The 20,981-nt window shown below is 36.5% G+C and overlaps 1 protein-coding gene across 1 annotated transcript; it reads left to right on the top strand.

Annotated features, from left to right (window-relative positions):
- The first annotated feature begins 4,033 nt into the window (after window positions 1-4,033).
- PLRG1 (pleiotropic regulator 1) lies at window positions 4,034-20,198 on the top strand. Its single transcript, XM_068681027.1, has 15 exons — window positions 4,034-4,188; window positions 4,661-4,767; window positions 5,008-5,150; window positions 6,163-6,216; window positions 7,736-7,829; window positions 8,251-8,341; window positions 8,530-8,631; window positions 10,638-10,730; window positions 11,076-11,225; window positions 11,341-11,442; window positions 11,951-12,053; window positions 12,735-12,843; window positions 13,804-13,943; window positions 15,680-15,873; window positions 16,809-20,198. Exons 1-15 carry the CDS (start codon window positions 4,180-4,182, stop codon window positions 16,866-16,868), a joined length of 1,551 nt encoding a protein of 516 aa, XP_068537128.1. The 5' UTR covers window positions 4,034-4,179; the 3' UTR covers window positions 16,869-20,198.
- Window positions 20,199-20,981: the final 783 nt, after the last annotated feature.

The raw sequence follows: 20,981 nt of genomic DNA, 5'->3' as shown, positions 1-20,981 counted from the left end.
GGTGGCAACCCCAATTTCCAGCTTGACACTGATAGGTCCAACCGTTCAAAGCAATCACTGCTTTCCTGTTAACATTTAACATTTCTCTTCTCTGTGTGCCTGAATACATTTGATGTTGAGCAATCTCTCTGGACATCTCTTATCTACGTGTCCCAGAGACCTCTGTTGCTGCTGGCATGAACTAAATGTTTAAAAACTTAAAAGTACCTCCTGCTCAGATTACACAAGTTACCATGTTCTCAAAAATTACGAGTCTTACAAGACTGAAAAAAAAAAATGACAGCTGAAAAGCTGAACGTCCAAAGAAAAGAAATGTTGTCAAATATTGACTGTGACATCTCCTTGCTTATTTTCTCCCTGATGAAAATTTGGATGCTTCAGCAATAGCATATTGAATTTGAATTAAACTCACCTCACACAGAATGATACACCCTTCTAAACAGTTGTAATAGCACCTGGATATGCAAGCCTGTGGGTCTTATTAAGTACAGTACATCTGAGTAAACATATTAATTTGCTGTTTTCCTTTTTAACACAAGAAGTGTATATGTCATAGCCTTTATTTAAATACTTTTAATAATCTTTTAAAAGAATATGGTATGAAGTTATTTGTAATCATAGTGGGTCACACTTTCTGATACTTTTTAAGAATATGGCATATCACTGCTCTCATATTAGCAGTTTTAACATTTCAGTGCCTGCATATTCTATAATTTCTGCATGTATTATGGATGATTGTGTTATACTGAATTAAATCTAAGGTGCAGAATGAAAGTCTGCACACTTTTTTGAAGTCATTCCTATTGATGTCTGAGGACATTAGCAGAGGCAAGCCATGGGCTGAGCTTCCCTTTCAGACACCAACTTGATGGAGCAGGAGATTTTGTGATAAACAAATAAAAGAACAGCTAAAATGGCTTGTTTTAGTCCTTTTTCCTGTATTCATGCCATTGTCAGAGTTCTGGTAAACTATGGGGATTCCTGAAATATGAAAACTGTTTAACCTGACGGGTTTAATCATTAAACAGCTTGGCCCCAAATGAGCCATGGCTCAGGAAGCTCTCTTACTCCCCTGAATATGATCCCATGTGTAAGGACGTCACTTACACTAACACTATTAGCTTTGGAAGAACACAAACTTATCCCTATAGAAATTAAGGAAGACTGTCTGTGGCCAAATCTGACATCATCAATGTGTTATTTCTGTGTAAAGATGACAGCCAAGATACCGTACGCCCTGTCATCACTGGTTCTGGGTATCTCCCAGAACCTTAAATGCAATTTGCCCCACACTGTGCCTTAAGGAAAGTTCAGTAACCCTTATTTTCTGTATAAGGAAGGGGCACAGTGATGCTGAGCCTCTTGCCCAGGGCTTACAGGTACTGGGCCAGTGGAGAACTAAAACGGTGTCCCACTAGTCCTGAGTTAGGAACTTGGCCATAAATTATCTTGCCTTGGTCCATACAAATCTTCATGATATTTGTCTTGAATTCATTCTGAAACAACCACTATGTTCTGCAGTAGCTCATGGTGTCCTTCCTCAGGCACTCTTTGCATGTGGTGGCCAAAGGTGGCTATGTCCATGCAGAGCCTGTCCAGCACAAGTGGCAGGGATTGGCACAGGAGCTGAGCCTGCTGCAGAGTCCCAGCACAGGAAATCCCCAATTTCATCTGCCTACGGATGGGATTTCCCCTTTGAAATTCAGCCTTTGACCCTCTCTGCTCCAGTGCTTTTCCTTGGCTTCCCCATGAGGGTTAGCCAGTAGTATCTCCCCAGGGAATTACCAGGAGCCACAACAAATGAACAACACACGTCTGGATTGTGGAGTTGGGTCAGTGAGCAAATGCCCCAGCAGGGGTTGTACAGGGCCTCAGCTGTTAGGGGGAGGCTGGGCCTGCACCACAAAGGCTTTCCCTGAAGAGGCTTTTCAGCAGCGCTGTGTCTGTACAGGAACACAACTTATGCTGACAATAAATAAATAAATAAATAAAATGCTTCCAGTGTGACAGTCTAAATCTGGAACTGCAGAGTGAGCAAGGTATACTGGCAAACATACATGCATGTATCAAAATATTTTGGCAACAGAACTTAATCTACATGGGTTAGCTTGCTGGTTATGAGACGGGATTTTTATTTCATGCTTGCAACCATTTCAGCTAGGTTGACATTTTATAAGGACTGAGTATAGCCTTACGAAAAGCAAAGAGCAGGGCTTAAATTTATCCTAAAAATGGTATGAAGGAGGCTTTATTTTCCAAACAGGACACCTGTTTTTTTTTCCTTGTGTTTTCCTCATATTCTCCCCAACACACATGGTTAATGCGAAGAACTTCCCAGACTCATGTCGTTGTGATACCACAACAAACTTGCTATTAGGAACTGTAAAAACAAAACATTGATCTGATGGTGTTCCAGGACATCTCTTTGTACAGTGCGTTTGTCCTGGAGAGCTATTTACGGGCAGAGGTGTATGTGTGCTTTTAGGAATGAATATTTGTTTGCCGCTTCTCGTGTTTGTTCTGCCGATTTGGCTGCCCATGGTGCAATACTCTTTACACAACCCCCCATCCTTGAATCTTGTCTCTTCCAAGCTGAACGTGTCCCTGAGGTGGTCTTGGTGAGGGGGAACAGAGACTTCTTGGGCCGCTGACAATCTGAGATGGTTACTAAATTAAATTTAAAAAGACATCCAGTTGATTTAGAAATGTTCTCTGAAGCCGCTAGTGTTGTAATAATGTCATACTGTGACAAGAATACTGTGGAATTAAATGTTCATCTCAGGTGTCCTCTTTTGTTCCTTTTACCGGTAAAAAAAAAAAAAAGAATTTCAAGGATTTCTTGTAAATGAGAATTAATGTTACCTTCATATTCTGTGAGTAAGCAAGTTCCTAAACATTAATGAGGGGGGCTGTTCATTTTGATCTTAAAAACAGCACTGAAAGCATATTCAGTTTACCAGTCATCTCTTCCTTAGTGGTCATGTATTAAAAATAACATAAAATAAAATAAAATAAAATAAAATAAAATAAAATAAAATAAAATAAAATAAAATAAAATAAAATAAAATAAAATAAAATAAAATAAAATAAAATAAAATAAAATAAAATAAAATAAATTACATAGTTTGTTATTCCTGGAATTAGAGCTATAGCTGACATGTAAGAACACATCACGAAGTTGATGTATTGATTGATTTAAAAAAAAAAAAAAAGATTCAAAAAGTTGATTCAAAAAATGAATAAAGTGAATATTCTCATGAATATTGCTGACATGATTTATTGAAGATCTTGGACTATATTTCAACTTAGAATAAATCTGCTAAAAAAAATAAATGCAAACATAACAGATTAATTTGACCTCTGGCTTTCTAAAGCATTGCAAGGCGTGTATCATTGTACATCGCTGTACTTTATCCATCGGCAGAGATTAGCCCTTAAACCATTTCCACATGTCAGATTGAGTAGTCAAGCAGACGCATTACTTTTTGAGTAAATTTGTGTTTTATTGTTTGAAATCCCTTCCCTCCAGATCTCCTTTTACACCTTGTGTCTCCTCCACCTCGGGGAACTGCTATGGGAGATGCGGGACGTTTGTGGCCCGCCGCCATCCCCAGCATCCGTAATGGATGCAAGGGGCATCACCCCGGTGGTGGAAGCCACCAGCAGCACGTGTAGAGCTAAAGTGACCAAAAATGATCCATCAGTGCCATGAACGAGAGGAGATGGTCGTTGTGTGAAGCGGGGAGGTTGCGTGAGGCAGTGATCCCAGGCTGCCACCCCACGGCTCACGAAAGGGGCAGGTCTGCGCGCAGCTCCACGTCTGTGTTTGCTTATTTGGCTCACACAGGCAAGTGGGAGACCTGCCAGGGCATCGGGATACGGTGTGAAACGGTAAAACTTCCACAGGGGCCGCTGACTGCTCTCAGCAGTGCCACACCGCACCCGCGCGTCGGGCCCCGTCACTGCAGCCTGGGGGCAGGGGCGGGACTCGAACCCGCGACCTCAGCTCAGCCCAGCCCAGCCCAGCCCAGCCCGACTGCGCTGCGGCCCCGCCCCACGCTTGGCTCCGCCGCCCTCCTTCCCGCGCGCACTTAGCGCGTCGCTTCCGGCTCGGCGTGGGGGAAGCGTCGGAAGCGCCTCCATTGCGGGCGGCGGCGGGGGGCGAGGAGGAGCGGCGCCATGGTGGAGGTGCGCTGCGGGCGGGGGGCTTGGGGTGCTGGGGGGGGTCACCGACACTGGGGGTGTTCCAGAGAAGTCACGCTGTGCGCAGAGGCTGATGGTTGCCCCTGTGCAATTTTCTGGAGTTTGTGAAATAAAACTTGAAGGGGTCTTTTCAGATTCAGTTGCTGTGCTGTTTGCGTATAAAAACACCTGGAAAGCATGAAGAAAAATATTTGCACGTTCATGCATTTGTTATATAGATGCTAGTGCTGAAAGTTTTATCTAAATTTTTGGCTTAGGTAGCAGGTAACAACTATAAGTTAGTATATAACAGTTTCTAAGGGGAGTGGTGTTTTCTGTGAACTAAACAGTGGCATTACATCATCTGTCTGATGCTGCTGAAACCTGAAATTGCTACTCAATTCAGTTTTTGTTTTGGTTTTCAAATTTTCATTTAATCATGGCTGAATTTATTTAAACATGCTCTGCTTTATTTTAGGAAGTCCAGAAGCATTCTGTGCACACGCTTGTGTTCCGGTCTTTGAAGAGGACCCATGACATGTTTGTAGCTGATAATGCCAAACCTATACCATTGGATGATGAAAGGTGAGTACTGTGATCAGTGAGTTAGGAGTGTGCCTCAGAGTTTTGTACTGTTCGTGATTGCTCTGTCCTATTGGCAAATTCAGATATTCCCTTCTATGCAATTAGCAATCTAGTGCTGAGGGAAGAAAAAAAAAAGAGAATTGTAAAGTAAGTTGTATAAAACATTTTCTGAAATATTTCAGAGCTTATTAACAGTTCAAGTCAGGGTTTAATCAGGGTTGTGCTTTGTTCTTCCAACAGCCACAAAGTAAAGATGGCAGTCAAACTGCGTACAGAGTATGGCTCGGTGTTGCACATGCCTACTCTTAAAGAAAACATGAGGGAGAAAGGAGGCCCAGCCACTGGGGATCCTTATGGACATAAACAGTATTCTGGAAATCAAGGTCAGTTTGCTCATCGCGGTATAGTTTTTCTCTTTTTTGTAATAGTCTGAGATCTTCATTTTGAAGACTGTGCTGTTAACACATTAAAGATTTAGAAGGAAATCAAAATATCTGTTTTTTCATTTGTTGCTTTTTTCCTTGCTACAGTCCACAGGAGGTAAGTGGTACAGGACAAGGAGAAGGTTTATTTTAATAAGGGAGTGATAGGATGCTGTGTAATTTAACTTGTTGGTAAAATGAGTGTTTTTTAAGGTAGTGTTAGTACATGCTGTATTTGGGTATTAGAAAGAAAAAGGTCAGTGATGTGCTTCGCCTTTTTACAAATTGATGATAGTTAAGGACTTATTTTGTTGTCTTGTTTCATATAATTTTTTCAGACTTCTTTTAGCTGGGCACCTATTAAAACAGAAATACTTGTTTTGATTTTGTAGGTTTTTTCAGCTTGTGTTTGGTTACATATAGAAAGTGTGCACATTGGGTAGATTGCTACAGAAACTTCTCTTCTGAAGAATGCCAAAAGCCTTCTCATTTTAATTGATATCTTTCTGAAATACTGCATTTGAAAGCATTCTGAGAAATGTTGAGAGACTGAAAATACTTTAAGAAAAAAACTTTTGCTTGTATATTTCTCTTCTGTTATTGCACACAATGAATTTTTGTAAGTGGCTTGCATGTCAGACACGCTGTTTGTGTACTTGAATCTTTTTTCATGATACTTTATCTACTTCAAAAGGCACCTTTGACAATGCGAAGGATTTTTGTTTTGGGGGAGTGTCCCTCTGGATTGAAACAAAAAAGCCATTAGTGTTCTTAAGATGTAATTTTACTATTGAATTTTAGAAAAGATAGTCAAAACAAATTAAAATAAGAATTAAATTTCTGTGTAGTTCACTAGAAATGAAGTTATTGCCGGTTTCTTTTGATCTGTTTTCCTCAGTTTCCTGCTTGAATGCATCATTTTGTGATGTAGTGTAAAATACAGTTATTAATATGAAATTCTATTGCTTTTTAGGACAGGAACTTGAATATATGATAACAGGTACACATCCATATCCATCTGGGCCTGGTAAGTAAAATTCTTTGAGTTTTGACAACTTTGTTGCCTTCCAGGCGTCCCCCGTCCTAGCAGGTTTCCTGTTGCAGTGAATCCATAGCTGTCAGTAGTAGTGGGAAGTAACATTCAAGTCTTTCGTAGTATTGATGCAGAGTTTTGTGGCTGATAAATGTTCTGGATTAGGAGGCAGTAAGATTTGATAAAGATGCAGTGTCTTCTTGCTAAGCCTTTGTGGATGTGATCTTGCTCTGAGGATGTCATTCATTTCTGTGAGAATTGTCCTGTGGTAACATCGTCAGAAATGTTCTAGGAATTTTCTCCCTAGTTTTGTGGTTCACTTTCTCTTGGAGAACTTGCCAAGACCCATGGATTCCTAGTGCCTCCACTGTAGTGGCAGAGCTGCTCTTAGAGATTTATTTTGAATAAGGAGGAGGATTGCAGCTAGAAGGCAGTAGAAAGACAAGGGGGGAAAGTATCCTGCTTTTTATTAGTAGACCGGAAAGGTGTAGGTATCACCAGCCTTGCTTTGAGAAAGGGGCAGCGGTGTCTAATAGCTGTAGTGTCAGCTGGTTCCATGTATGCTTGGAAAGATCATTCCTATGTTGTTGCATCAGCCACTGTTAATTGGTGCTATAATTGATCAGTCTCTCTTTGTGGCAGTAAGAGTTGTCTGTTGATCTTTTACTGTTAATGCTTAAGTTCACTGTAGTGGGAAATATGGTGTGGCTTGATTTGTAAGTTAAATGAGAGTTCAGAAGTGCTTACTTGTCTGTAGCTGTGAATTAACAAAATCTTTGTTGCTGTTTCATATTTTAACCTGGGCATCTCACCCAGATTTTGTCTTTGTTGTAAATTGCCAGAACTTTGGTTAGGGGGGAAAAAATAGAGAAATGGGAGTGGAATAAATTCACCAGTCTGCATCAAAGCTGCACCTTTCAAAGAGTTGTTTATATGTTTTTTTTTTGTGTGTGTGTTTTTTGGTTTTGTTTGGGTAGATTTCTTTTGTTGTTTCTTGCTGTTCTGGATTCTAAAATGACTTAGTGTTAGGATGAGGAGAAGTTCTAGTCTGAAATATTAGGATATCACTTAATTAGGACTAAACTTCTTGTAGTTCCTGCACCACTCCATGATAACTGCAACCACGTAGGGACAACATAATAAACTGTGCTGATGGAACAAGTCGGCAAATACTTCTCGAAAATACTGTTTCTTTATTTGGTGCTTGGAGTTCCACAGTGGCTGAAGCTGTATAAGAAGATGGGCAGTTAGCTGTTGTTTGCAATGACAATCATTGTTTTCGATGCTAGAGTTTGCATACATCTGTAAGCAGTAGAATCATAGCAGAATGGATTTGGACCAAAGTACAAATTTCAGTGGATTTAATTCCACAGAAAATTCTGTGGCTATATGACAATATTACAGAGACATAAGTCCTTGTGTATGGGTCTATGTGTAAATATCTGTTTATACAATATACTTTACTAAATTTTCTTTAATAGTTGTTTTTGCTTCTGCTATGTTGCTTTTTAAGGTGTGGCTCTGACAGCAGACACCAAGATCCAGAGGATGCCTAGTGAATCTGCAGCTCAGTCCTTAGCTGTAGCACTTCCTGCTTCTCAGACCAGGTACTGCTGTGTTATTTTTGTTAACGCTTCTGTAATCTGTGGAAACTTCAAGGCAAAACAAAGGAGTTGGGATAAATGTTATTTTAAGTATTTTGAATATTCAACTATAAAATACTTAAACACTTTTTATATGGCCAGGCACCATCTTAGTATACACTGTTTTTTTCTTGGGTGTCATGAGAGGCATGTGGACAGAAGTGGGAACATAGGGAATTATGATGATTAGATATAATAGGAAAAGAGGGTAAAAAAAATATATATCAAGTTTACCTTGAGGTGGTCAGAGACTGGAACCTCCCTGGGCAACCTGTTGTGGAATCTCCATCCTTAGAGACTCAGCTGAATAAAGCCCCATGATACCTTATTGCTTCATGAAAGACTAAGTTGATTCCAATCAGTCAACTGTTCTCATCCACCCTAGGCTGGATGCAAATCGGACAGCTGCCGGTGTGGGTGAGATCTACAGGCATGCTGGAATATCTGAGCGTTCACAGCCTCCTGGGATGTCAGTGGTGAGTTTGTTGCATGTCTTAATGTGAAAGTTAGGTAGTGTTCGTCAGAGTGGTTCTGCATTCGTGTGTTGTGTGGGGATCTTACTGACTAAATTTGGTAAGTATTGAGATGTCAGAGCAAGGATGCTTTAGGTTTTATGTGAAGAGATTTAGTTTTGAAGCATAAGAGTAACCTTTTTAATTTACAGGCTATGATGGAAGCTGGTGGAAACAAAAATTCTGCGTTAGTGGCCAAGAAGGCTCCAACCATGCCCAAACCTCAGTGGCATCCACCTTGGAAGCTGTACAGAGTAAGTTACAAACTTATGGCATGAATTCAGATAAACTAATGGTTTATGTTGTATTAAGATGCCAGCACATAGATTTTAATTCATTTCTCATTCACAAAATAGAATCAAAAGAAAAGTGATCACACCTAAATTTTACACACACACTTTCCTTTACAAAAGATGTGATTACAAATATTGTTCATTCTGTTTAGTAAATTACTTTGATTTATTCTTTTTTTTTTTTTTTTTTTTACATTTTTTGTTTATGTAGATTTAGCTGTAGTATCAAATATTCATTAGAGATTGTGAGGTTTTCTTTCTTTTAAGATTCTTTGGTACAGGAACTCAAGGGCAATATGAAAAAAAATGAAACTAATGACACATCAAAGAAATGACTGTAGCTGGCCTAACACATAGAATGAGAGTAATTTCAAAAATCATGTAATGTTGATGAAGGTGGTGGGGTAGCTGAGCTGCAGGGAAGATCTCTAAGCATATGTATTGGTTCAGATCTTAATTTTTCAGGTACATCTGTTTCAACATGCATACCTTTCTAACGGGCTAATTCTTCCTATAAAACTTCAGCAGTTCTATATTTTGTCTGAGAAAAGGTGAATATTGCAGGTATATCATGTTTTCCTGGTTGAGATGTAAGAATCTCTCACTCTGGTGTCAGGATTGCATTGTTTTTGCGTTGTTCATCTAAATATACCACCCTATATAGACAGTTAAATCTTCAGAAGAGTACTAAATGTTGTTTTACTAATTAGGTGTAAGGCTAGTTGTAAAAAGTAGTTTTTTGAAAAATTCAAAATATATATTGATTCTGAATACAGCAGTATTAGAACATGCTCTATATAGAAATTAAGGCAAATGTAATTTATCGCAAAGTCATCAAAATAAACCTAGAAGAGGTGCAAGGCAAATAGCAAATGTCTACCTGTTGCGAGCACTTTCTTTTCAAAGAGTGTAAGTACAGATCAAGTCACTGTGCTACGTATCAGCTCTTTGTTAGCAAAGGTTTGCTGTCAGAATCTTTGCTCAGCAGGACAAAAGCTTTTTCAAGTAACTTGGAAGTAGAAGTATAGATAGAACACCAAATGTGGGTTTCCTCTTATCTACTTAACTGTTTCACCTGCTCTTCCTAGGCTTAATTTGAAGTCATTTGTGGAAGATGGAGACTTAACAAATAATTTAGTTGACCTATTTTATTTGTGTCCTGGAAGTGCTTGTGTTTTTTTCTAGACTATGAAGAAATCTAGACAGATATTTCAAATGTATGTGGCTGAGGTCTCATCTGGTCTGAAGAATACACATTAGCTTACCAAAGAATTTCTGCTTAAGAACTTCTGTTGCATTGTAGGTCTTTTGAAATTAGATGTATGATAGTACATGAAGTACTGCATCTAGTGAACCTCATTGTGAATTTTGATTTTAGTTGTGTGACTTGAGAGAAATCAGTGAAACAGAAAGCTTGCTTACAGCAGCCTATGTATCAGTAAAGCTTTTATTGAGATTTCTCTAGTATTTTGTTGCCAGAAAGTTTCTGATGTACTTGTATCACCCCTTATTTTGGGGGGAAAGGAGGTGGCAGCTTGTTTTAAGAGGTAACTATTATTTGCTAACATAATTTAATAGCCAAGATTTTACGTAATAGCTCTTGAGCTAGTTACTATATAAGCCCTATACAGTGATACAAGGAAGTTGCACTTAAATACAGTATTTTTCTGTGAAGTCTCAAGTGTTAAACCACAATGTTCTGGACTCAAAAGACTTGAAAAAATTGCTTATAGGAGCAGGGTCTTTCCCTGTTGCATGTTTCCTAGGTGTGGTGTATGACATAAATTTCTACTAAAGTAGAAATAAAAATTAAACTCTTTTCTGATCTAATTTCAGATTTGATTGTTTTGAGAAGCATGTGTTTCTCAGTTAATACTAACAAATTGTAGTGTTGGAGAATGAAAGTTTTATTGACTGATCTGTGTATCTTTCCTGATTTAAGAAAAAAAATGTTTCCTTTTTTAAAGGTTATCAGTGGTCACTTGGGCTGGGTGAGATGTATTGCAGTAGAACCAGGAAATCAGTGGTTTGTTACTGGCTCTGCTGACAGAACTATAAAGGTAAGAGGTTGGAAGAAATTATTAACAAATAACTCTTCTGTTTCACCCCCTTCACATTTTAAAATGTCTTTAGCTCCTGGAAATAATGTCTTGGTTACTGTGCACGTAATGCTGTGTACAGAGCTACAGAACTTTTTTTTCCTTATTACCTAGTCACAAATGGAACAAGATTTATGGAATGTTACTACTACTTAGTATTTCATTTATTATAAGGTAGTAGTTGAGGAGTAAACGTTTATGCTGCAATTTTTAGTTTTAATCCTACTGCTTTTTACCTGGGCTGTTTTTTCATGTTACCATAGCATAGATTTTTTTTTCTACCTCAAAATACCTGTTTTGATGCAGATTTGGGACCTTGCTAGCGGCAAATTGAAATTGTCTTTGACGGGGCACATCAGTACTGTACGAGGAGTGATAGTGAGTGCAAGAAGTCCATACCTCTTTTCTTGTGGAGAAGACAAACAGGTGAAATGCTGGGATCTTGAATACAATAAGGTAAGCTGTAGTTTCTTTAATCGGAATTAGTTGGTACTGAGAAACAAAAATCAAAGCACTTGAAATAATCTTTTGAAGATGTTGTTAAAGTTTGTGTCTTTGTTTTTTCATCTAGGTTATCAGGCATTACCATGGTCACCTAAGTGCTGTCTATGGTTTAGACTTGCACCCAACAATAGATGTACTGGTAACATGTAGCAGAGATTCAACAGCACGAGTAAGTATAACCTTGATATTTTTTAATATATTCAATGTATAAAAGTGAGTAGTTAGCAAATGTTAAGGATGTGTATTAAGATGAAAATACAATGAAGGTTTCTGTTAACTTTGTCCTCCTGTATAGAAAAAAAAAAAAGCCTTTGGTTATAACCTAAAAACAAGCAAAGTATCATTTCAGGGGAATGTTTTATTTTTTTTTAATTTAGTAAGTAGACTACCTAAGTAAATATAAGTTCAGTCATTTTACTGTATTTAGAAAGTTCTGTTTTTATGGTGACTTTAAGTTATCTAGATGTCTAGAAATTTAAAGGCAAATTTCCTGTTCCCCTTGAAATTTGGCAGCTGGGGCAGTCATGTGATGAACTGTTGGGTGAAGTAAACAACTTAAACATCACAATTTAATCTGTAAACCTATGACAATGAATTCATATAATAATGACAATGCCTAAAATACACTGAATAGGCTTCTGTTCTTAACCTCTAATTTATTTACTGTGGATTCATAGATCTGGGATGTGAGGACAAAAGCCAGCGTGCACACATTATCAGGACACACAAATGCTGTAGCGACAGTGAAGTGCCAAGCTGCAGAACCACAAATTATTACAGGTATAATGGGCATGGTTTCACATAGAATGATTAACAAATACATTAATAATTAGGTTTAAGTAATAAACCTTTTTTATTATTTAAGTTTATGTAATAGGTGTATCTAATAACCCTAAATGATAATAAATATGATTTTAATAATACTTTTATCAGGTTTATTGCATAAATCTAATATAAACCTAATTATTTTGAGGTTCATACTCTTACCTTTAACTTAATTCACCTTCTTGTTAGATTTCTGTTGAAAATGGGCCATGCAATGGTTATTCCATACAATTGATGATATATTTAGGGAAATATGGCTGTGGATTGTTTAAAAGGTTTTCTGCATTTCCTATGTTTAATTTTTTTTTGTAATTTGTATTGAGACTTCGAATATTCTGTAGTAGTCCACCGTTCTCTACAATGCAGTTACAAGGGTCTTGTACCATGATTAAAGTGCATCTTTCCCATTACGTCCAAAATACAGCTCTATGTAACTACTTAGTTCTTGAATTTCAGACTGCATAAAAAGACTTACAACAACCCATCATTTTTCTCTCCTGAAATGGCATTAGTGTTTTATTTCCCTAACAAGTATCAGTTACTTTTTACTTTCACATGTAATGTTTTGGCTGACTTATCAAAAAAATAGTAACTTTTATAAGAATAAAGTTTTTTACTGTTTTCTTTTCATTGCAGGCAGTCATGATACTACCATACGACTCTGGGATTTAGTGGCAGGAAAAACTCGTGTTACTTTGACAAATCATAAGAAATCTGTAAGAGCAGTAATACTACATCCAAGACAGTAAGTTTTCCTTATTCTTTTACTCTTTCTAAATTTGTAACATAAGAACATGAGAGAAAGCTAATGTGAATGATGATTTGGAATAGTAGGGCATAATAACATGCTAAAAACAAACAAACAAAAAAAAAAAAAACAAAAAACAAACTTACAAACATAGAATGCTTTAAAATGTACATATTGGTAGCCTCTTAGTTCTCAAATACTTTCATTACACTGTGCTTCCCAGATATTGATACTGGTGTATATTAACAATCCCCAGAATGTATTTTATGCTCCCACAGAATTTCTTATGCATGTGCTTTGACACGATACTTGAAAAATCAGCAGCACTGGGCTTTATAAGGCTAATAATAAATATGTAACTGAGTGATTATTAGCAGACAGTAATGCATTTTATACAATTGTGCACGTGTGAATAAAGGAAGCAGTGATTAATGCAAAGGGATTGCATTATGCTGATGCATCAAAAATTGTCTGTTAATGCCCATTAAAACAATGGAGAAAAATTCACATAAAATTCACTTTTTTACAGTGCGTTATCCTTGCTTGCATAGTTCTGGAAGACTAGCCAAAACTATTTTTCCCATCATACTTCTGCTGCTGATGCCATTATACCTGAAAATTTGTCACAATAGCAACAGATGAGAATATTATGTTTTACACTGTCCAAAACTTAATGTGCATTTTTAATGTTTGTTTGCGTATTAACATCCTGTATGGTATAGGAGAGCCTCGTGATTTGTAAAGTTTAGGTAATCTATGAAACTAAAGGAAAACAGTAGAGATAGATAACTTATGCTTTCATTCATAACTTCATAAAACTGCTTAATTTTATGCAAAGTACAAATGTCATAGAGAAGCAATGTTAAATAATTTTGCAACTAGCATTCAGCAGTAGTTCGAACAAAGTGTTATTTATCTTCAGATATTTTTGCTTTAAAATAATGTATTTTCTTTCAGTTACACATTTGCATCTGGTTCTCCAGATAATATTAAGCAATGGAAATTCCCAGATGGAAACTTCATTCAGAACCTCTCTGGTCACAATGCTATTATCAACACACTTGCTGTAAATTCAGACGGAGTTCTGGTATCAGGAGGTAAAATAAGAAATGCGTGTTTATATTCCTTCCACTCTACCCCATACTATGAATATATGTCCGGAGGTCCTTAGACAAAGACCTTCACTAAACTCTCATTTTTCTGGGATAACAATCCTGCTACAGCCTACAGCTTTGTTTTGCTGCAAGTAGTGTCACCTGAATTTTCTTTGTTACTGAGCTGCAAGCCCAAAAATGGGTTTGAAAGGAATTTCAAGGCTCCAGTAGGGAAGAGATTTCCTTTTCTCAGCTGGTAGTTGCCAAGATTAGTAGCTTATCTCTGAATTTTACCTGGTTCTGTGAGTCAAATGGAGGAGAATCCTGAACGCTTACTATATCTGATCATGAATAATTTTATGTAAAAACATTCGTTATCTCATATTGCAGGTAGCATTTTTCTTTATGTCAGTTACTCAAGCATTGCAATAAAAATATTTTGATGTTAACACTTAAAATATTTTATATTTATTAAAACCATAATCTTTAATGTTTCTGGAAGTCTTATCTTTACATAAGACAGACTACATGTGTAGACCTTTTTTTTTTTTTTTTTAGGGACAAGCTTTTATGAAAGTAGCTTATAGATATTCCAGCAGAATTCAGATATTGTCGTTAAAGCATTGCCTACGTAATAGGAACTGGTAATTTCTGTAGGTTTTTGTGTTTATTGTAAATACTATTATAAACATGGAATGAATTAGTGTGAGGAAAGTTGTAACTTTATGGCTTGAGCGTGAATCTCTAGAGAGAGCCTACGATAATGTAGGAAAACAGTTAAAGCAGGAAGTTAAACCCAAATTTCTGAAGTCCTAGACCTATTGCTTAATTATGAGTTTGTCCTGGCAATGCTCTAGCTATTGTGGGAAATTAAGCTAAATTGTATTGCTCCGAATTACTAGCAGGACCTGAGTTTTCACCTCTTGGTTTTGCTTATCTGGTCTTGCCCTTCTAAATACAGACTTCGGATTGCTATGAGTTCCCTGAGGCCACTAGGAGTTACAGTGACAGTAGTTTAAACTGGTATTTGAAGTAGAACCTCTATAAACATAAAGCATTGATACCCTGTTAACAGGTTCCCTACTGTCTGCAATCTATTTGGCAGGATAATAGCTTTTTGTTCCATTTTAGTGGAGCTACTGAACAGAACTTAATATTCAGAATGCCAATCCTTTCTTTGCTTCCAGAGCAACTTGCTGCAATTGCCTTGGGATATAATATATCATAGCTCTGGGTTATTGGAAGGAAAATGGGATGAGGAGGCTTCATCAGCCACTTAAACAAGATCAGCCTTCCTTCTTCGCTAAGAAAGAAACCAGCAGAGTACAGGAAACCTTATAGGATGTTGGACTTTGAATATTGTGGTCAGTTTTGGGCCCCTCACTGCAAGAAGGATATTGAGTTGCTCTGGTGTGTGCAGAGAAGAGCAATGAAGCTGATGAAGGGACCAGAAAATAAGACTTGAGGAATGGGTGAGGGAACTGGGACTATTTAGTCTGGAGAAAAGGAGGCTGAGGGGAGACCTGGTACATCACTCTGTACAGCTACCTGAAAGGAGGCAGCAGCAAGGAGGGTGTCGGTCTCTTTTCTCAGGTGACAAGTAATTAGAACACAAGGCAATGGCCTGAGCTATTGAATACATGAATATTTCAGCAGATATATTTCTGATAAATTAATTAGATGTTCTTGATACTGTTTTTAGAAAAATATAATACTAATTCTTGTGTTGTTTCTTTAAGCTGATAATGGTACTATGCATCTTTGGGACTGGAGAACTGGATATAACTTCCAGAGGGTGCATGCAGCTGTACAGCCAGGCTCCTTGGACAGTGAATCAGGAATATTTGCTTGTGTATTTGACCAGTCAGAAAGCAGATTGCTAACGGCTGAAGCTGATAAAACCATAAAAGTATACAAAGAAGATGATACTGCGGTATGTTAAAGTGTCTTTTTAATATATTTTCATGAAATCAGATTTCAAATAAATGTTGCACATGTTAATAAAACAGATTCAACAAGTCTGTATATGTTCAAAAGGACATGTATGCATTAATGTAAAGAAGACAACAGCCTACTCCTGATTTCTTACTAACTGCTATAGAACAAATAAGTTGCATGTCTATCAACTCCTCCGCACAAATCCTTTATGAGAAAGTTTGGATAAATATCATTAAAATAGTTGTGTGTATTGTGTTTTGAAGCCACTAGGGGACTGTTTGGCTGTAATCATTAAAACATGAATTAGCAGAAAGATTGAATTTGGAACTTTTATAATACTTCTATATATGATCTAGGTTAGAAAATTGTCAAGGCAAATGACTAGTGTTCAGAGTAAATAAATCTGGAAATAACAGTTGAAAATAAGCTGAATCCATTTACTAATAAGGAAGGCAATAAATTATTGTATAGCTTATCAGAATGTCTTCCATGTAAATAATTTTTTATTAAACCATTGAGCGTAGAGTAACTTGTAAAGGAATAACTAATGTTTTTATACGTTTTGCTATTGATTAAGCTGCAGACATTGTGGCATTTGCCAAAACTCGTGTACATCACTGGAATACATTGACTCATTGACTGTTCATAATGTTTTGATCACTACACTGTTCTTCCTGAGCTGCCACTGGCAACCTGATTTTTCTTTGTTACTTAAAAAAAAAAAAAGGCATGTCATGTACTTCAGGCAGTGGAATGGTATTAAAATTTAATGTGGGTAAATGAATTACATAATACATTAGGTAATTATAATGTTATCTATAAAATATATGTAAATCCTATGTAACAAATACTTTAAACTCTATTTGCAGATTGATTTCAAGTTAAAAATAATCCTTATGAAACTTTGCTTTTTTTTTTTTCCCCTTTTAGACTGAGGAAACTCATCCTGTCAGTTGGAAACCAGAAATTATCAAGAGAAAACGATTTTAATACAGCAACATACTTGTGCTATAATTTTGTTTTGGTTTTCCGGAGAGCATTCAGTCACATTATGTTCTGCCTACAGCAGCAGAGCAGGAAGTTGGCAAGTCATTGCTTTTTCAACATGTTTTGTAATAAATTTTATTCTTCTTTCTTTTTGTCTTTTTTTGGTGTGAACTCAACAAACCAGTTGCAGCTGTTAATTTTTTCTTTGTGGCGCATGTTTAGTTCATGAAAAGGATAAATGTGCAGGTGGTTACTTTTTTATACGTATCTACTGAGCATAAGTCTAAATGTTTTGGTGAGCCAGGTTTTTTGAAAGCCCTTTGCTTCACTATAGAAGTTAATTGTAAATTTATCCATAGAGGCCATCTACTGGAGACTTCTTGAGTGACGTTTTTAGATTTTACATCAGTGTTGTTTACTGTATATATGCTTAGTATATGCTGAAATGCTGTAATGGAACAGTATGTACACTAAATTACAGAATAATACAAAGAAAGAATTGGGACTATAAAATACCAATGTAGCTTGCTTAGTAAGCCACACTGGCAATGCTCAATGGCTGTGTTATTGAATGAAATGGATTTTCATAGTGTTTCTTTCTCTAGGAGAGCTTTCACATGTCTTCACATCTTCATTACTTTCATTTTGGAGTGGACCTTCATATAGCAATGGCTACTGTCAAATTATGTTGTTTAGTCAGCAGCGGATTAGGACCAATTGACTTTCTTCAAATTATCTCTGTTTTTTTCAGTTATTCAAAACATTTATGACATTAGATTACGGGGAACTTCTAAAACAGATCTGAGTGAAAGCTCTTAAGTCATTCCAGCCTTAATTTTATTTATTGCTGTCTCCCCAAGATCTTAAAAAGGATTAAATATATACTGAAAAATGATTAATACAAAGGTCAGATGTGTCATTGTGTTTAAATGATTAATACAAGGGTCAGATGTGTAATTGCGTTTACAGATAGTCATGTAACAAGCAGTAAACATGTAAGCCTCCTTGGTACAGTTTATCCATGGTGCCGGTGTTCTAAAACACTTTCTCTTAGCAGAGGAGGAAAGTGTTAAATCATTGAGCCATTCAGTTGTCAGCAATTCTGCTAACATTTCCAGTGGCTGCAGTGGTGAGTTTTATGCAGGGTGGACACTGAGAATTGTTCTGTGGTGGCAACCTTGTAGTAAAGTGTTCACAGTAACCACTTCTAATTTATGCCTGTCTGATTTCTTTCAAATCTGGGATTTGTGTTAGGGAAGTGACAGCTTGTTGAAAGTGCCTGGAGCCTTCTGTTTGAGATACTAGCAATATAACTTACAAAAAAACTAGTAAGACTAAGTGTCGTTTATATTCCAAGACTTTTATTTCTGTAGTAATGCATAAGAAATCTTGTGTACGTCCTCCAAATACTGTATTTATCATTTAAATGTTTGACAGTGTCGTCTTAAGGAGTCCATGCTGCATGAATAACTGAAGTTTTGTTGACAGCTATTGACTGAAGCATCACAAAATAGCAAGTTTTATACACCTCACTAACTTTGCTGTTGCTCTTCAACACATACTGAACTTTGTTTTCCAGACTGCTGTGTTTGAGGACAAAATAGGAAAAGATGGGAATGGTGATGTTCTTACAATTATGAAAAATACAAAAACAAACAAAAAAACACATGAAATATGGATCAAAAATATTCACTTTAAACTAAAAATAATAATAATCTGATTTAACTTAAAAATATTTTCAAATTCTTCTCTTTTGAAGTTAAAAGTGGTGTTTCAGGGGGAGGAGAGAAGGGGAAGGTAGACTACAGTAACATGTATGCAATCCCCTTTTAATCTGCTTCTCTTTGTGTATCTGCCTAGCCTGCAGTTTCTCACTTACAGCATTAGTTTTCTTGCTGTCCTAGAGCCTGGAGAAAAATAAACCAGTTATTTTTTGTTTAAAAAGAAAATCTCACAGAGGATGTTTATAGTCTGGGTTAAACACCTTTTATTTGGTTGCTAATCTTTATTACAGCTGTTTTCATTTTAACTGATGTAATGGGGAAAATACAGGTTATAGCCCATGTGATTTATACCTGCTGTTAATGCTTTGTTCCAGAAATCTGTGAAGTATTTTGGTGTTGTACGTAATTCTTATGCTCATGGTTGAATTTTAACAGGAAACCGGTATGGAGAAGAATAACTTGCAAAAGGATGTTTTGTTTTTTGTCATTGTTCTCATTAGAAGTGTCTCTTTTGATAATTTGGAATCAGAAAGCAGAAATTAGAAGTTCTGGCTCACAGGTCTTGCACATCTATTCTATGCTGGTATCTCCCTTTAAAAACTGTTATTATTTCATCGTTTAGCACTTTGAGTAGAGAACAGAAAGTCACCTGCAGAACCTGCGCTTCTTCTCTGGAGTTCTGCAGGAATCCACTAGCATGGGGGCGGTGGTCGCCAGGGTGCTGTGGGTAAAGATCTGATTTACAAGTGAAAGGCTGTGTCACTGTTGTTTGGAATTACTTTTCCTTTTTTGGCTCTGTAGTGTGCTGTCCCAGTTTTCAGTGTGACTTTTTTTTATGTATTCTTTAACATCTGATTTGCATGTTCATTTCCTTCCCAGTAGTTTTTTCTTCCACTTGACAATAATGTGAATATTGTCTTATATGTTTCTGTAAATATCATTTGAGACATCAAGATTCATTTAAAAAAATGAAAATCATTTAAGTGCTTCTCTAGTTCAAAGTAAGCCTAGATAGTGAGCTGATGCACCTACATCTGGTTGTGTAGGATACACAGATTAGATTTCTCCGCAAGTAATAAAATGAAGCAAAATGGGAGGATTTGAATCACTGAATATATTTTCCATGCTTCTGGGAAGTGTCATGCTGCAGTGTCAGTTAAAGTAATCTTGACATGGAGTCTCATTCGCAGAAAATAATTGTTGCTTATTTCATAAAATCTGTCTTATGTATATGATCAAATCATACACATTTGTACCACAAACCTTGGATTTTGTTTTATACTGTACATAACTGCAGAGAAGAAAATGGTTTTGATGGTAACATAATTAATAAAACATAATTAAAAATGTAACAGGTAAAAGCGATAAATTCTAAGATTGTTGTTTGCTGTGTGCTGAAGCATATAATGTAAGCTATGCTCCTGGAATGCAGTCATTTGCCGGCAGCACAGAAGTTGTGCAGAACAGTATGTATTTGTCAACCTAAAGGCTTACAGAAGTAAATCTTTAATATCCAGTTCCTTCTTGGTCCTGTTAGATAAAAATTAAAGTACTTTGCTTGATTTTAAATGACAGCAATTTAGCCATTAATAAAACCTTCTATACAATATGATTTCATGTCATTTTTTCCCACTTTGTTGTTCTTAATGCAAAACCCAATCAACTAACCACATTGAAAACTAATTTAGGATTAGAAATCACAACTGTTTCTCATGTAACAATAACAAATTTATTTCTGCAGTTCAGCTGTAGTGGAAAGTCCTGGCTCATATTTTATGTACAGCTTCATATCTGCATGAAGGGATTAGCAAAACAAATACAGAATTTTTAATAATTTTCTCTAATGCATTAAAAAAAAAAAATCTCAAGAATGAGGCTTAGAGCAGGTTCTGGATGGGAGCTGAGGATGTGGAAAAAAGTTTAGAGTGAAAGTTCTGGTATGTATTACTGAAAGCAAATTAAAATATCAAAATAAAATTTGTTCTCAAATAAGTGGGAGGTTTTTTTGTTTTTGGAAGATTATTTCTCTCACTGGGGTGTTCTATTGTTCACTGAGTTGCAAAAGCTATTACTGGCAAGTTGTATATCTAAGTATTCACATGGCACAATTTTGTGTGCAAGATGCATTTAATTTTATTTTTTTAGATCATATTTCTGTTTTTTTATTAGTGTACTGAAGAAAATCGTGAGGCTTTTGGCTAGTGAATTCGATCAGCTGATGAAAGTTTTGTTCTGTAAAATTTAACATTAGATTAGCAGGACTTGAGACTACTGTAAATAAGGCTTTTTATGGAAAATGTTCCTTAAGCAGAACATGCAGTTAGTGAATCTCTTCATTCTTTTAAAAGCAAACAAGCCTTTAGTTGAAACGAGTTTGAAGGCTGCATCAAAA

This window comes from Anas acuta, chromosome 4, assembly GCF_963932015.1.
Source record: "Anas acuta chromosome 4, bAnaAcu1.1, whole genome shotgun sequence".
Lineage (NCBI taxonomy): Eukaryota > Metazoa > Chordata > Aves > Anseriformes > Anatidae > Anas > Anas acuta.
This window is presented reverse-complemented; position numbering and strand designations above follow the sequence as displayed.

What these genes read in the sequence shown, in the direction of transcription:
- PLRG1 (XM_068681027.1), top strand. An exon ending in TCCATATCCATCTGGGCCTG is followed by an intron (nt 6,217 to 7,735) that starts GTAAGTAAAATT and finishes TTGCTTTTTAAG; the next exon opens with GTGTGGCTCTGACAGCAGAC. An exon ending in CTGCTGACAGAACTATAAAG is followed by an intron (nt 10,731 to 11,075) that starts GTAAGAGGTTGG and finishes GTTTTGATGCAG; the next exon opens with ATTTGGGACCTTGCTAGCGG.